Here is a 17403-nt window from a genome sequence, read left to right as displayed (position 1 = left end):
AAGTGCTTAGGGCAGAGCCCAACTCATGGAATGATTATATAATTATCAGCAGCTGCAAAAAGAAGACAGTTGATCCTATAGGATCAAACCAAATAATATCCTTGTAAACAAAACTCTGAAGTTGTGTCTAAGTGTGAGAAATTTGGTGTGCAGTGCATTGAACTTCACAAACATCAGGAGACTATAAGAGGCCAGTGTTTCTAACCCCACTTATTAAATAAACATTGTGCCAATGATATCACGTGGCAGTCTTCAGAAATTTTTATCAAGATAGGTAACAAATTTTATTTTACAATTTAATATAATATAGCAAGGTCGATTTGTGAAGATATAATTTTTAAAAAAGAGTCCCAGTTTAACATTTCAAGAAAAATATTACCCAGGCCAAATTTAGAACATGGATTACTAAATGGAATTATAGGCATTCACAAAGCAGATAACGCCCCTAGCTTGCTGTGGGATCCTGGGCAAATCCCCTCCTTCACTCGCCTCCAGTCCCTCCATCAGCTACCCTGGGCACAGGATGATCTCTGCGGGCCTCCCAGGTCTGCACCCTGTGGACCTATGGTTCGGAGACCTTTTTAGACCAATAGACTTGGCCTCAATTATGGCACTGTCATGTTTCCTGAGCTGACACCACCATCTGGTGTGCCTATGAGAGTAAGACATTAGTGACCAGCCAACCAGGAGCTTTCTCCTCTCCCTTTTATGAGAAATGCAGGATCTCAGGCCCCATCCCAGACCTACAGAAACCGTAATCTGCCTTTTAACAAGATGCCAGGTGATTCCGTACACATTAAAGTGTGAAAAGCACTGCTTTAATAGGAGAAAAAGGAAGCTAGTACGGGACATTTAAGTTTAGCATATATTCGACACTTAAAGAAATCCAGAATTGAGCCATATAAATAAAACAAATCCTTCCCAACTGACATGTAAGGAGTTTACTAAATCAGTTTTCAAAAAGGAAACTTCTCAAATGTCAGTAGGTATCTGATGACAGGGATGAGCATCCCTGAACTTGAGTTTCAAATGCACCTGCATTGTCTACATTGTTATTGACATAATGATCATACTGGTGACCAGAACGGGAGGCCAATTCATACCTTCCAGTAGGGCAGGCGGGGACCCATCCGGGCTCAGACTCCTCACCCATCAGTGAAGGAAAAGCTTCCTCAAAATATTGTATATTGCCTCCCGGCCTCTGCAAATATTTCCCTCGATACCCTGCAAAACGTTTTTATTTATATTGGTTTTTCTACCCTAAAAAATTGCCAGATACACTGATGGCATGAGTAAGACAGATGACTTCTCAAGCAAAGACAACTTACTGCCTTTCCCAGAGAACTCCCACAAAAATGCGAGTGTAGCCTCCCTGAACTCATCATGGATTTTGGTCGTTAATTTTCTGTCTGCCTGAACTGTCTTCCCACACCCTGGGAGGGGCTGACACTCCCACAGAACTCAGACCAACAGTGCAGAAAAAGCCAGGAGGAGGAGGCAAGGGGGACTCGTATCTCCATCATTACAGGTTACCAGGTGTGGAAGGGACGGCTTGGCCTCACAGCACCTTACATTTAGGAGAGAACTCAGCTGTGCTGGAAGGGGCTCATACTCAGGAGCTATTTAATCTCATAAAGATAAAATAACTAAATTATTTAATCTTTATTTTCGAATAAACGCCTATTGAAGTTTATTATGTTTCATATTTTATAAAGTGCATTTATGAAAGTACGAATTTAATGAATCCATACTGTATGCAAGGGACCAAGCTAAACCCTCATCTGCTCTATTCGATTTAATCCTAACACCTACTCTGCAAACTTGGTTTCATTATTCCCATTTTACAGATAAGAAACTGAAGTTCTTGCAAGCCATGTCAACTGGAGTTCTTTCTGCGTAATTGTAAAACTGGATCCCTCAGAGGGGGGAATGTATGTAAAAAAAAGAGCCTGAGACACAAGTTGCTGTTTTTAAATCAACTGCACAGGTTTCTTCATCTCTTACGTCTGACTGGTTGCAAAACGAAAGATCTGTGATGCTCCTGTATATTTTTTTAATCATTCGCATTGACTTCGTCATGTTGACAAGATCTCAGAAGTGGATCAGGGATCTTTCACAAACCAGAAATGCTGAGACAGACCTTCACAGCAACTACTGCAGCACAGAACAGTTTAAATGATGAAATACTATTAACGAATGAACTTGCATGCTGAATTTCATATAGAACATTAAATTTCTCCCTAACACTCATCCGTGATTAAAAGTTAAAAACGGTATAAACACATTTTAAAGTTGTAGTGGTAATTACTAAAAGCAGCCAGCCACACCACAGCCAGGCATTGCTGAAGTCCAGCTCGTGCAGCAGAAGTTTATATTAGCCCAGTACATCAAATACTATTAACGAATGAACTTGCATGCTGAATTTCATATAGAACATTAAATTTCTCCCTAACACTCATCCGTGATTAAAAGTTAAAAACGGTATAAACACATTTTAAAGTTGTAGTGGTAATTACTAAAAGCAGCCAGCCACACCACAGCCAGGCATTGCTGAAGTCCAGCTCGTGCAGCAGAAGTTTATATTAGCCCAGTACATCAAATACTATTAACGAATGAACTTGCATGCTGAATTTCATATAGAACATTAAATTTCTCCCTAACACTCATCCGTGATTAAAAGTTAAAAACGGTATAAACACATTTTAAAGTTGTAGTGGTAATTACTAAAAGCAGCCAGCCGCACCACAGCCAGGCATTGCTGAAGTCCAGCTCGTGCAGCAGAAGTTTATATTAGCCCAGTACATCAAGTGGTTCCTTTGAGATTTCAGCTTTGGTTAGTCTTCTTTGGCTAACAAACTTTAACTGGAGGTTTGACTATGGTAGTGACACATAATCAAATAGCATTCTTGATTAAATAAATCTAGGTTATCTCGACGACCTGAGGAATCAGTACGATGTTCACACTGTCCATCAATCCACGATGAGAAAAATCTAACCCAACATCTGAAGTATTATCAGTTCAGGCGAAGTCCATTACATGAGCCTAATGTCCACATGTGCAAACGTCTTCATACCTGGAAATCTTTGCGAATACCAAAATAAAATATTTACTTTTTTGCTAGGGGGAATAAAAAGTCACAATAGTAGAATATACATCTTGATAGAAAAATAAAGGTTTTTAATTCTCTGAATACCAAGAGCTAACATTTTATGATTACCCTTTGAAAACAGGGTGTTGGGGAACAATTTTAAAGTTTTCAAAATCAGTAGAAAGCTCATTCACATTCATACTATATCCAACACCACTTTTACAAATTGCACAATAATTTCCTTACGGGAGTAGAGCAGCCAAGTTTCGGTGGGTCTGTCACTGTACTCAGCTAAGTCTCTGTTGGTACAGAGTCCAGGGGTCCCCCGTTTTCTCTGACAGGCTCCTTAGTACAGTGACACTTTATAGCATGCGTTCCTTGAAAAACCATTTCTGATGTTCCGAGCTGGTGCAGTCCCGTAAGCGTGGCACGAAACTGTCACGGTATGCCATCCTCTCAGCCTGAACACATTTATTGGACTGTATGTGAAACAAAGAACCATCCTACAAAAGAGAATAGACATTGGATGTTCAAGAGCAATCTAAGCAATTCCTCAGAAAGTATCTTCTTCCTTAAAATGTGTTCTTATGTGCTCTTGGTGACTTTTATCATTTCAGAAACATTTACTGAGCATTAAGTGTCTGCATGTATAAAGGCAACCCAGGACTGTCCACGGTCCAAGCAGAGAGACGGCCAGGCACACACAGACATGCGTCATGTCAGCTTTTCCCAGGAGCGCTTCACAGCCCCAACTCCACTGTCAGGGCTGATGGTGCCACCTGCTGGCTTCTCTGGGGATCTGTCAGACCCTACCTCCCATCCTCACAGCTTTTCTTTGCCTTCAGGGAAATCAGGACCAAAGATCTTTTATTAATCTCTTCCTCTTAGGTCGACTAATTCCATCCTTGGTGACCTCTTTCGTTTATGCATTTAAGCGGGGAGTCAGGAAATTTGGCTTTAGTCCCAGCTCAGCTACAGACCAGCCGAGGGAGGGGGCAAGTTACCAGAGAGGAAGTGGGTTCTACAGACCATGCCAATTCCCAAACCCGAAAGACCATGATCCTCTTTAAACGCCTCCTCCTTCTCTCCTTTTTCTCAATTGTTGCTGAGTTAACTAAGCAAACCTCTCCCTGCGGTTCTGGAGTTTCTCTTTTCCCTCCAATTCTCTCTTTTGTAAGCTGTACGCCCCCAAGGAACTTAATCACGGGCGGAACAACAAACGGACAGAACAAGTGAGATACCTACCTGTTCCAGGGCAAGAGAAGCTTTAGAAATACAATCAGATGCAATAGAATCTCAAAAATATTAACCCCCCAAAAAACCCTTAAAAGTGCTCGTAAGCTGCCTTTAGAGTAACGTGAAAGTAAAGAAGCCTACCTCATTTTATTGCATTTGTTTTATTGCACCTCACAGATATTGCACTTTTTACAAACTGAAGGTAAGACCATCCACCAGCAAAAAGATTAGGACTTGCCAAAGGCTCAGATGATGGTGGGTATCTTTTAGCAATAAAGTTATTTTTTTAATGAAGGTACATACATTTCTTTTAGACATAACACTATGGCATGCTTAATAGACTACAGTATAGTACAAACATCACTTTTCTATGTACTGGGCAACCAAAAAATTCGTGACTCACTTTATTGCAATATTTGCTTTATTGCAGTGGTCTGGAACCAAGCCTGCAATATTTCTGAGGTACGCCTGTAAGCGCCCCTCCCCCCACCCTTCTGAAGTCTTACTTTCCCTTAAATGGTCACTGAAATTGAAGATAAAATTTTAATGGCATTTCAAAGCAATTTTATGGTCTCTATCTTGCATTACTATTCCTTCAGGGCTTACCATGACTTCCCGTTGAAAGGAAGACAAGACGGAGGAGGGCATTGCAGAGGATTGCAGACTTTTGGTGTGTGCTGAACTATTTTCTCTCTTATTTTTTATATCACATAGAAAGCACTATGGTGCTGGGCTTTTCAAGGTAATCTGAAAATTTCATAACATTTTCTACAGAAAAACATACTCCATCTTCTAATCATACTTAGAATTAACTCATTTATAAGCAGTCTAGACGAATCTTACCAACCCTAAAGCCAGGCTGGGAATGAAAGCTTCCCACAGAGATAAAAGAGAACTAATTCTTTCTTTTGAATTACTTTCTTTGGCTTTATTCCCTCAAGTGCTTTTTAGTGAGTCAAAGGATATGACTGATTTATGAGTCCCATCACAGGCTTACTGCAAATATGATGGGGCTAGTGCCTTTCAGGCCTGAATTAACAACCCAATTCCAACTCAACAACTCCCTTAGAGAGATCTTTTCTTGGTTATTATACCGCAAGTAACAACTAATCTCTATAGAACTTCCCAATTTTCAAAGAATATTCCTGGTCGTATATCTAGCTGTCACTAAAGTTAAGACAAGGCAGGGAAAAAGGAAGCGTAGAGAAGTGGAGTGACTTATACCTGCATCTCACCTCCCATCCTTATACTTTAGCGACTTGTTTCACTTGTTTAAACCTCATTTCATCTTCAAATGCATCTGCGACAGCTCCTCTTCCCATTTCAGCTCAAGGTGTAAGAGGATGGAAAGATCGAAAGGGAGTCAACAGTGAAGAAAGAAGGAAAGCACGCTGACACCGGACACTGGGACTCCACTACTGTGGCCACGGGCTAGGGGTCGCCGTGAAGTTCCCGGTCTTCTGTTTGTGGCTGCATCCCTGAGACTCACTGGGACTGTGCCAGACAGCAAGCTTTACTTCCATGCTCCTCTCTGAAGCCCAGGGGCCCCGCAGCAAGGAAGAAATGAGACAGCTCACTTACCTCCTGCAAGATGAACTTCTGGTTCTCTGGGGCCGTTTCCTCACAGAGATGCATGATGAGAATATCCGTTCCTGCCTCCACAGCTATGCAGGCCTCTGGCTGATGGGTGTTATAGCGAATTTCTCTCTGGGATGTGTACTCAAAAAACTAAAAATGGAGCAGCCAACAGGCGTCAGTTACCCTCTGATGTGGAGAGAAGGGAATCAGTGGATGAGAACCCGGGGTTACGAGAGCATGGCGGCTGAGGTCTCTCACTTTCCCCTCCCCCACCAACAATGGACTGACCGGTTGGCCTCCTGCATGTCCACACAGCAATCCGTACACCCTGGTGTGGCACTTAGAGAGTGCAAATAGAGGGACCCTTTCTTGTGCCCACCTCGGGTGCTAGACAGCGAGAGCGGGGCTGGTGCCTGGGTCACCCCGTGCCCACTGTGCCTAGCCCTGTGTTGGTGCAGAAGTGCAGGAAAGAAAATGCACCAGCCCCAGGGCCAGCACTTGGGAGCTCTCTGTGACCGTGACCAGCCAACTTCCTCTCCTTTCCTTCAGTCCTTTCTTTCTCCTCTTTCACAAACACAATGAGTGCAACTGTGCCTTAGAAAGAATAAAGTTCTCTGCACAAGCAGGCAACATGACTGCTAGTGGGAGGCAGAACAATGGATTTCCTCCTCTAGTGTGCCTCAGAAAAATACTGACTCCGGTCCCATCCCAGAGAGGGAAAGAGGGTTCCTTCAGTCTGAGAAGGGGCCTAGGAAGCTACAGTTTTACACTGTTAACAAGACGTTCATCCACCTGTCCACCCTGTCCCAGCCTCTCCCTTCCAGGAGATTCTGACACAGGTGGCTGTTCTTAAGGCAGGTGGAGCAATGCCCCTCACATGAAATTCCCAGAAAGCTGGTTAAGAGACTGGGGTTCAGGAGAGACAGGACGGGTCTGGGCATGTGCACTTCTAAGGCCTCAGGTGATGCTGATGGTACCAGTTGGGGGACCGCCTTTGAGGAGGAGCGTTCTCAAAAGTGTCGAAGAACGTGAATAACTCAAGGTTGTAGGGGTCTGAATTATGAAAGTTTACTGTTGAACATAAGGGGGCTTACTATTCAAATGGAACTGGGGAGGCTCCAGGTTGGAAGAAAACTTGAATCCCCACCCCTTCGTCTCTAGTGTCTGACACCTCTTAGGACAGTAAGGTTTTCAAGGTCCAGAACCAATGCTTCACTCATCTCCTGAGTCCTCCACGGGTCCCCTCTGGTGGGCCCATCTGCTCTCCTGGGTTGGGGTCCTGTTCTGGTCCTCAGATCCTCCAGAACTTGACCCCCTGCCCAGCCTGAAGTACAGCAATTAACTCGGACAGATCCCCTAGGTCCCCAGCTGGGATAACTGCCCTAAACACTAATTTGCAGTGTGGCACTTTGCATCAAAACCCATAATTCCATTTAAGAATAAATTCTAAGAAAGTCATCTAAAATATAGAACTGTTGTTTTTTTCCTTTTTTTTTTTTTTCTGACCGAAGATGTTAGTGGTGGGGTTATTTACAACTGCAAAAACTAGGAGGCTGGAGATCAGTAACTAAACAGTAATACAGCCACACAAAGGTGTATTAAGAGGCCATTAAGAACGATATTCTCAAAGGTGTCCAACAATACAAGTACGATGAGGTAAATGTAAATACGAATATAAAACATATAGACATATGATAACAACTATTTAAAACACATAATCCAAAGGCCATGCATTAAAAAAAAGGTGGGAAGTAAATATGTCTTAATTATAATGGCGGTTGCTCTGGGTCCTGTCCTTCATTATTTGCTTCTACTTTTTCAAATTTCCCAAATGTTCTTTAATGAGCACATGTTACTTTTATAATGAAAGAAACTGCAAATATTTAATTTTTAAAAAACACACAGCTTTCTCCTCATTTCCCTCGTTAGAGGCCCATGCCAACGACCCCTTGAACATAGGGCCTCCGCTGTCTTCCCCCTGCCTGAGAAGGTCAAGGTACAGAGAAACAGCACGTACCTGGTTCTGACCCATCCCATGACAGAGATACAAGTGGACCTGGTGTCCCGTGATATCGTGTTCATTGGGAGGGTTATAGTCAAAGCAGTAATCTTTTAGTCCTTTGTTCTGGAGCTAAATAAAACATAAAGGTGGAGTTTTGGTCCAGATTTATACACGACAGATTCCACCCAAGGTTCTGAAGGAAGGTGAACAGTGAGAGAAGCACCTGCCTCAAGAACTGGTGTCAACGGTAACAGCCCGTTACAGTTCTAGTTTTAAATGTGCTTTCTCAATCTATACCATAGGCAGGAATCATAAGACCCATTTTAACGTGATAAACCTGAGGATCAGAGAGATTAACTTTTTATGGCCTGAAAGTTCATACCTGTTCGTTTGTCATTAGTGTAGCCTAACTGCTGCACTAGTCCAAACATTGCTGAGTTGTCACTTGGCATATACACCAAGGAGCTCCTGCTATTATGCATCTGCAAAGGAACCCCCAATTAAGAGACTCAGCATACCTCAGATCAGAAGTTCACCATTCTAGACTATAGGAACAGCATAACACAAAGAGCCAATGACTTCCCCAAGGTCTCACAACAAGTAAGTGGAGATACCTGAGCCTTCAGTCCAGGACCTCTGACTCCATCACTCGACATTGTCTTATCTAACATCACCACTAAGGTATCTTCTGGCTCTAAAATCCTTTAATCACTCCAAGAACAAAGCGCCATGGGAGATTCCATGCGCCTTCCTCCCTTCTAGGAGCCTCCCAGGGAAAAATTCAAGTATTTTCCAAATCCCTTCCTGATGAGTTCAAAGAACCCTCAACAGTGAGTCCTAAACTCCACTCCTGGCCTGGCCCTTGTTCATCCTTAACTAGCCTAGTTCACATGACCAGACTCAGCCATATAGAAAGGATTCCACAATCCACTGGCTCGTAAGGAAAGCACAGCCTTCCACATTCTTGAGAGCTCTGCGTTAAAGGAACCTGGGAACGTTCCTTTGTGACGTCCAGGTGACTCTCCATGAACCCACTGATCAATCTTATCATGAAAGGCAGGAAGACCAGACATTACATGCTCCCACCGTGACACATTATGAATGCAGAGCACACCCGTGAAGTGTTCTTGCTAAAAAGGTTGATCCGACTCCATCAAATCTTTAGACCTCATTTCATTTTAAAGAAACATGGGGGAGAGAGTGGCACAATTTAAAAGTCATCACACAGAAACAAAATAAATTAGGTAATTCTAAGAGTAAGGCCCACTACAGGACAACTGATGCTGTAGCCAAAGGGGAAAAAAAAGGGAATTGCTTTAGATTAGACTTAGGAGAAAAGATGCAGCGATCTCATGAAATATCTAGACCTTGTTAGGATCCCAGTGGGAACTCGCCAACCACACCAAGAGAAATTTGAAAATTTGGAGGAATCTGATTAAGGGCTGGATATTAAATGATACCAAGAAATTATCGTTCATTCGATTAGGGGAGATAATGGTCTGTGGTTTTGTAGGAGAATGTCCAAATCTCATTGAGATGCATTCTGAAGTATATAGGAGTAAAATGACACAATACCTTGGGTTTGCTTAAAAAAAGAAAAATGTAGGAGGGTGGAACAAAGGAGCGGAGGAGAGGGAAAACAAGAGAAGCAAAATCTTGGTAATTCCAGAATTTCAAGGACAGAGATCATTATACCATTCTCTCTGCATTTCTGTATTGAACACTTTCATAATGAAAACTGAATTTAAAGCATTAATATCCTGCTTTGTGTTTACTGAAGACTTATGGGATGGAAAACCAGCATGTCCCTCACTAGCCTGATGCAGTTCCTAGCAGAAGCCAAAGGCACCGGACATTTTAGCTGGCCTCATCTCGGAAACATTTCTTTTACGTTTTTCGAAATAACAGAAGTGATTCTCCTTTCCCTGCTACTGCCTTTGTGGATCCCTGAGTTGGGAATCATTAACTGATTCAGTCACTGAGACTTGAAGTAATATGATAAGGTGTTAGTCAAAACTAGGACACGGAAACATCAAGTGAGCCTTGTTTTCCTCATTTATAAAATGGGAGGCTTACACTTGTCAATTTCGAGATGGCTCCTGGGGCTGACATTCTGGACCTGAACCCCAGACACTCAGTGGATGAAAGGGGGTGGGTACAGGGATGGGAGAAGCCAGCAGTCCCTACAAAGGGGCCTTTCTTGCCCTGGGTTTGTTGATCAGACCTGGGGTCTAGGAGCTCCCTGCCCACCATGGGCCCGCCTTGCTCACCATCCCGAAGAAGCCAGGCCTGTCTTCAGGCACATGCAGTTCTGGATACACAGTCTCTAAGAACCACTTGAAGTCCTTACACTGGAGCTTGGCACGAAGCTGCCTCCTCTCTGTCACGTCCCCAAAGGGCTCCTGAGAAAACAACAAAATGATGAGGCCCTGCAGGTCACAGTGCTTCCTATTAAAGCCCCTCTCTCCAACGATGTTCACACACGCAGTGAGATTTTATTGAGCACTTATTGTGTGCTGGGCCCTGTGCAGGGCACAGAGGATAAAAAACAGCCTCAGACATAGTGGCAGCACGCTAGTAAAAGAAACTGTCACATGATTACACTCCGCGGTGCTCTCACTACGGGGAGGTGTGGCCAGGTGCACAAGGGAAGGACACAAAGCTCTTGCTGATGGGATCAGGAAGCCAAATCTCGAAGCTGCACTGGATCCCTGGACCCATACCTCATCGATGAGCGTGTGATCACAGATCAACGAAAAGCCAGTAGCGCACATATGCCATCACATTCTGATTCGCTGCTGATATCTGAACATTCCCTTTCAAACACAGGTAAGTATTCTAGATGTAATCATGAATGAAAACCTTCTACTGTGCTCACTATGTTGAAGTCTAAATATATACTTACAATGGTAAGAGCAAAAAGCTACAACAAATACTTGTGGAAGGATAGTTTTCTGGACAAAACCAAGGTTTAAGAACTTTTGAATAATAAAAGCATCTATTTAGCATGGCAAACGTGCAGCCACAAGAGCCATGCTGAGTGCCAAGATATGACTGTCTCCGTGCTATGATATTAAACTATCAAAGTTTGATAGGTTAAATATTTAACAAAATAGTAATGATAAGGAAAAGCATTTGAATAAAATTTCAGATTTCTGCTTATTTTCCAGAAGTTCATTCTTTGATGAGAGTTACAGCGCCCTCATCTTCAACTGAAGGTCCATTTCAACACTCAGCTGTTGGGCATTAGGACAAGAGGTGAATGTGGTGTCCCCCTCTACCATACTGTTCTTTGAGGATTCTCAGGAAGAGGGGACTGAGAGCTCCAGACTGGGTGACAAGGAAGAGCAGATGCTTCTACCCTGCAGTCTTGGGCGAGACAGAAGAAGCCATGACCGTGAAGCCCAGAGGCAGAGACAGGCTGGAGGAAGCCAGGGCAGGGTCCACAGGGCTGTGCAGAGCAGAGAGGTCCTCTGGAGTGTGCACGCCCCAGGCCCAGTTCTGCCCCATCGGCCACAAGGTCTGGGGCAAGTTCCTTAAATCACTCTCTGAGCTTCGGTTTTCTCATCTATAAAATGAAAAATCCAGAGCTGCCCTGAAGGGCTGCTGTAAGGAATCAGGAGATTTTCATCAAGTGGCTGGGAAAGAGGTCTTGGAGCAGACCCTCTTGTCTTGCCCAGTGGCCCTCTTAGTTATGTGAATGCAGGGTAAGTGAGCACTCCATCCTGCAGTGTGCAGAGCTGGCCTGTGCGGAGGCAGTAGACCTATCTGTTGTTTGTAACCCTAAAATCAATACTGGTGGTTTTTTCATGCTTTCAGTCATGTGCAGAGTGGCAAAAAATTTGGATGGGCCAATGTGCGAGTTCCCAGTTGAAGTTGCATTTCAGCTCTCACACTGCAAACAAGTGCCCTGTCGATGATCTGTTTAGTGCCAAGCTCTTGTGCTTTGTGTTGGTGATTTCACTGTTTAAAAAGGCCCCCAAGCATAGTACTGAAGTGCTGTTTAGTGTTCCTCAGTGCAAGAAGGCCGTGATGTGCCTGACAGAGAAAATATATGTTTGATAAGCTTAGTGCAGTTCAGGCATCAATGAAAGTGCTGTTGGGTGTGAATTCGATGTAATGAATCAATAATAATAATATATTAAGTTAGGTTATCTTTAAACAGAAACACACATAACCAACCTAAGTATTAATCAATGGACAAAAACTGTCAACCTGCAAGAGGCTTGCAGGAACCTAACTGTGTATTCCCCCAGGAGCGATGACGGTTCAGTATTCCCAAATTCAATGTTTGCGGTGTCTATACAGAACATAACCACTGCAAATAATGAGAATCAACTGTATATTATAAGTGAAGAAATGAAGTTTTCCCATGTATCATGAGCACCCAATTAATTCTCTTTTTCTGGAACCAGGTCTACCACGGTGTGGAAGCTGCTTTTGTTCACTGAGGTCAGATGGAGTATGGGTGGTCCTGGGAACTCACCAAACGGGCGTGGGGGTTTCGATGGTAGTAGAGCTCTTTAAATTCATCCATCCACACTTCAGCTGCACGGACACTGTTGGCCAGAGCCTTTGTGCGAGAGTAGGGTGCTTGCTTGGGGAAAACGTGGCCAACGTGAGAACACGGGTGTATCTCCAGAGTCCCACCGCACTGCCAGATCTGCACACAAAGCAAAGAGGCTGCGGTGGGCGAGCAGGGAATGAGGTGCTGGTCCACGATACCTATAGCGAGGAGGCCAGGTGCAAAAGTCACGACGAACACTGCCAAGCCCTCACCCTCCATGGGGCAGGAAGCCACTTTCCCAGCAGTCAGACCACAGAATGCAGTCAGAGTAAGAAATCAGCCTCAAAGACAAACGAGCCCCCAAACCAAGACCCCAAAGTCCATGCACTAAAGCTCATGCACTTGACTCAGAGGAGCACCCATAGCTGACCTCGCTGGGAACCCATTTACTCATTATGTAAAACACAGGCTGATTACCTGATCTCCTAGCCCCAGAAGATAGGAAAGCAGCAAGTAAGAAGAGAGGTTTGGAAGGGGAAAAGGAAGACCTTCTAGAGGAAAGCAGAGCAGCCTGACACCTAGGGAAAAGGCAGAAAGACCATTAAAAGCACACCATAAAACTCTCAATGGGCTGAGTCCTCTGGGGCCATTTCATGCTGGGGCAAATGGCCATGGACTTCACTGTCCACAGGAGGTATGATCAAGGATAGCAACTGGTACTTAGGATGGGGGTGTGAGTCTTTGGTGAAAGGCCAAATTCTTGATTTTTGAGTAACTTTTTAAGCAGGAAACCATATGAAATATTAAAAATTGCTATTGAAAAGCACTAACATTGACATAAGGTTTCGATACTTAAAACGCAAGGTTTGATTAACTGGAAAATCCACTGAAATGCTCGGGATTTCTCAAAGGAGCATCATCTGTGGTCATGTACAGAAAAACTGGTAGGTGAGCATGTTACAAAAGGCAGATTCCCAGTCCCTGCCATAAATCCACTGAAACTGTCAGGAGACTGGGCCTATATCTGTTTTTTTAACAAGTTTCCTCAACAATTCTATATGTGTCAAAGTTTTAAAGACACTCTGCTAAATAAAGAGGCTGCTTCATAAATAGTTAAGCAAATCAAGTCTCCAAAAGGTGGGATTAGAAGGCAGGGACCTGAGTTTTAGTCTATTCTCTGCCACCCACTCCTTGAGCAAGTCACTTCCCCACAAGGAGGGCCTCAGTTCCTCCTTGCTGTAGTGAGAGAAAAGAACTAGGTGACTTGCAAGGCCCGTTTCCTGCCCCAAAAGTAATAAAAGTATATATTTTTAGAAGTTCAAAAAGAAGACAAGCATGTTTATAGGATGCATGTGCCATTATCATCTTTCAGGATTGCCGAATAAATTGCCAATATGGAGGTAAAGTCTACCAGGATCTCATAAAATCTCACCATTCCCAAAGAGAGAGAAGAAAGAAAGAGAGAGAGAGAATAGGTTAAGAATGAGTCCGAAGAGAAGAGTGGATACTTACCCTAAAGGAGAATTCGAGGTTTTCTCCTCCCCAAACTTCCATTCCTGTATCATAAGACCCCAGATATTCAAAATATTTCTTACTCACAGCAAACAGCCCACCAGCCATTGTTGGAGACCTGGGAGAGTGTGAGATCCACGTTGCAATGCCAGCAGCAGGAAACCATCCCTTCCCACCACAAGCCCTTCAGTCCCATCCTCCATCTCTAAGAGTACCCTGAGCTCATGCTCTGCCCAGCACTAGGCTGGGCCTGGAAGAAGATGTACCCCACCGTTCCTGTCCTGGGGAAGTGCACAGACATCTCAATAGGCAAAGAGAGCTCTGTGTATGAGAAGTGTGTTAACTAAGGTCACCCTGAGCCATGTGGGAACATGGGGCATAGGGGTGGGAGGAGCTCAGTTTCTTGGAGGGTAGGGTCTGCAGAACAAAGGGGAGTTAGCCAAGAAAAGGAATGGAATGGTTCTCCAAGAAGATATCAGCATGAGCGAAGGCCTAAGGGTGAGAGAAACCCTGTGCTTTCAGAAGCGTAGACAAACATAAGAAACGAGGAGACAGACCATGTTCCTCGAGAGAATGGCAGGTGCCAGGTCACTGTCTGGTGGCACAGGTCACTCAGGCACCGTGCAGGCACTCACAGATGCTCTCTAGAGGCTGGTGAGTAGATAGATCATAATAGGCAACTGGTATCTTAAAGCTCCCGAGGGCCGTTCCTCTCCAGATTGAGCAGTCTCCCCTCTAGGACACAGACACAGGCTTTGGCCTGCTTCTTCGGCCAATCCTGTTTTTCCCCTACCAGGTTCCTCTAGAAGCCTACATTGGTTTTGGAAATGGCCCAAGGCTTCTATTCTACCACAGCAGAAAGCTGTAAGCTCAACACACCACAGAGAACAAGATGAAAGAATAAATTCACAAACGGGGAAAAATATTAAGAACCCAAGTTTAAAATGTTTAGATACTCCAGCAGTGCATCCGGGCCTTGACAAAGTACTGGTTTTTCTTGCACACTCCAAACTCCAGGCCAACTGAGAAAAGGACAGCCAGATTCTTTGTAGAAGGGAAGGTTCTAGACTACGAAGCCCTTACATGTGTGTTCATTCTAAAAGTCTAGGAAATAGGCTGGGTGAGTATGCTCATACCTATTTCACAGGTGAGGACACTGAGGCTCTGGGATATGACACGATGTGGAGGACAGCTAGCCACAATGTCCCTAAGCATGTGTATGGGGGTGGGGTGGGCAATGGGAGTTCATGTCAGCATCACAGGCTGGATATGTGACTCTGGGTAAGATCCTTCTTACTCTGTGCCTCAGTTTCCAAACCTGTTTAGTGAGAGGCTGGGCAGGATGCTCCCTGAGAACTTCTACAAAAGCCTGGGAGCCATCCTCGATTCCTCCCTTCCGCATTCCCATTACCCCACTTCTTCCACTGCACTGGAGTCTATCCTTTCCCTCCATCTTCTGCTCCATCTTCTCCTGCACTGGAAGACTGCGATGCCTCCAAATGATGTCCCCGCCTACAGCCCTATCTCCTCCAGGCCCCCAACCACACGGCATCCAGCGCCATCTTTAAAGAATTCAACAGGCAAAGGTCACTTGCAGCTAAAATCCCTTCAGTGGCTACTATCCTCTCAGGGTAAGGTTCAAACCTTTTCTTTCCTTGGCCATCAAGGCTGGATGTGACTTGGCCTCATTTATCTCGCCGGTCTCGTCTCTCAATCCTATCTCCACACTTGTTCCACTCCAGCCAGCAGTGGGTCACCTCAAGGTCAGGCCTCCGGTGGAAGGATTCAGAAGGCCCGACCTCCAACATGAGTGCAGATCTAAGACACCATTTCTAGCTCAATACACCAGCAATAAAGCTGGCGCCCAATCTCTATCTACCTGACTCCTATATCCATCTCCCACCTGGTCCTGAACTTGGAAAGGGAGGAACAAGCCAGACTATGTTTTCATTACCTCAAGAATCAGAGCAACTGAGCTCCCTTTGAGCCCACGTTACTGGGCTCACCCGCTGGCCAAAGCTGGCTCTTCCACCCCCAGGTCCACTTACTGCCCACCTTCCAGTTTGAAAGATGCCTAACAGTGTGTCCTCAAAATGTTAAATGTGAACTTACCATACGACCCAGCAATTCCATTCTTATGTATGTACCACAAAGAACTGAAAACAGGGACTCAAACAGACAATAGGACACCAATGCTCACAGCAGCATTATTTACAATAACCAAATGGTGGAAACAACCCAAGTGTCCATCAACTGATGAGTAGATTAACAAAATGTGGCCATATATACAATACTATTTGGTCATAAAAAGGAATGAAATTCTAGAGGAAACTTGCAAACATGTTAAGTGAAAGAAGCCAGACACGAAAGGACAAATATTGTGTGATTCCGCTTATGTGAGGTTTCTAGAACAAGGAAATTTCTAGAGACAGAAAATAGAAAAGAAGTTACCAGGGTTTGGAGGCGCGGAAGAAGAGGAGTCATTGCTTAATGGGTACAGAGTTCCTGCACAGGATGATGAAAAAGTTCTGGAAATATGTAGAAGTGATCGTTGCTCAATACTATGAATGGGGTTGATATCACTGAATTGAACACTTAAAAATGGTTAAAATGGTAAATTTTAGGTTACGCATTTTACCAGAATTTTAAAAATAAGTATATATACCAGTATAAAATCCATTTATCTATCAATAGCAAAGATTTTTAATAAAAATCAACAAAGGCTCTGACAGAAGGTCAAGCTGGGGACAACAGCTAATCATCTCCTCCCAAGGGCCTTCACTGACGCATTAGCCATATGCAAGGAGGTTCACTGGAAGAAGTCAATCTCTGACCTGATGACATCGATGGGAGACCGCATCCGCATCCTCTCCCTCGTGGGAACCACATGCCACGTGAACACCAGCCTCCAGTCAAAACCGCCGATGTGAGGCTCCCCAGAGTTCCCCAGGTACTCAAAGGTGTTCCAGTCGATCACATCAATCACAGGGCACACCACTGCTGACTCCTCTTCGTGGATCCTGCAAACATCCAGGACACCCTGTCTCTCCAAGTAGACGGGCGCAGGAGAACAATTCGGAAATTCAGGAATGAACTCCCCTCACCCTTCCACTAGGAAGGAGGAACACCTGTGTTGCTGCTTCTGTTATTCTAGGTGTCTGCAGCCATATCAGGCAGGTGACCATCTTGGGGGATGCTTGGGAGAAGGCAGGGAGCAAGGATTCTGGCCTTAATATGAAACGTCACACAGCTTTAATATTCTGATTCTATCTATGGTTATTCTAACTAAACATATAAAAATCAAAGGCAACTTTTAAAACAGAAAGCAGATTTTCAATTTCTCAAGATTGCCAAATGTTCCTTCATTTAATCACAATGAATCATAAAGAGTCAAGAAATAATTATCTCCCTGTCCAGAGATGCATCCAGACCAAAGGGTCAAACCATCAGCTTTGGAGTTAGAATATAAATTCTAATTC

At 44.2% G+C, this 17403-nt stretch overlaps 1 protein-coding gene across 1 annotated transcript in view; it reads right to left on the bottom strand.

Moving 5' to 3' along the window:
* Positions 1-3151: 3151 nt before the first annotated feature.
* GALNT12 (polypeptide N-acetylgalactosaminyltransferase 12) overlaps positions 3152-17403 on the bottom strand; it is a 33066-nt gene continuing 18814 nt past the window's right edge. The window contains exons 5-11 of the mRNA XM_011366312.2: positions 16759-16944; positions 13925-14042; positions 12392-12568; positions 10176-10307; positions 7921-8034; positions 5907-6053; positions 3152-3592 (exon numbers count right to left, since the gene is read on the bottom strand). Coding sequence (XP_011364614.1) covers positions 3452-3592; positions 5907-6053; positions 7921-8034; positions 10176-10307; positions 12392-12568; positions 13925-14042; positions 16759-16944 — 1015 coding nt within the window. The 3' untranslated portion in view covers positions 3152-3451. The remainder of the gene's footprint in view (positions 3593-5906; positions 6054-7920; positions 8035-10175; positions 10308-12391; positions 12569-13924; positions 14043-16758; positions 16945-17403) is intronic.

This window comes from Pteropus vampyrus, unplaced genomic scaffold (assembly GCF_000151845.1).
Source record: "Pteropus vampyrus isolate Shadow unplaced genomic scaffold, Pvam_2.0 Scaffold123, whole genome shotgun sequence".
NCBI classification, from domain to species: domain Eukaryota; kingdom Metazoa; phylum Chordata; class Mammalia; order Chiroptera; family Pteropodidae; genus Pteropus; species Pteropus vampyrus.
The sequence above is the reverse complement of the archived record's forward strand: the minus strand, read 5'-3'. Positions and strand labels throughout refer to the sequence as shown.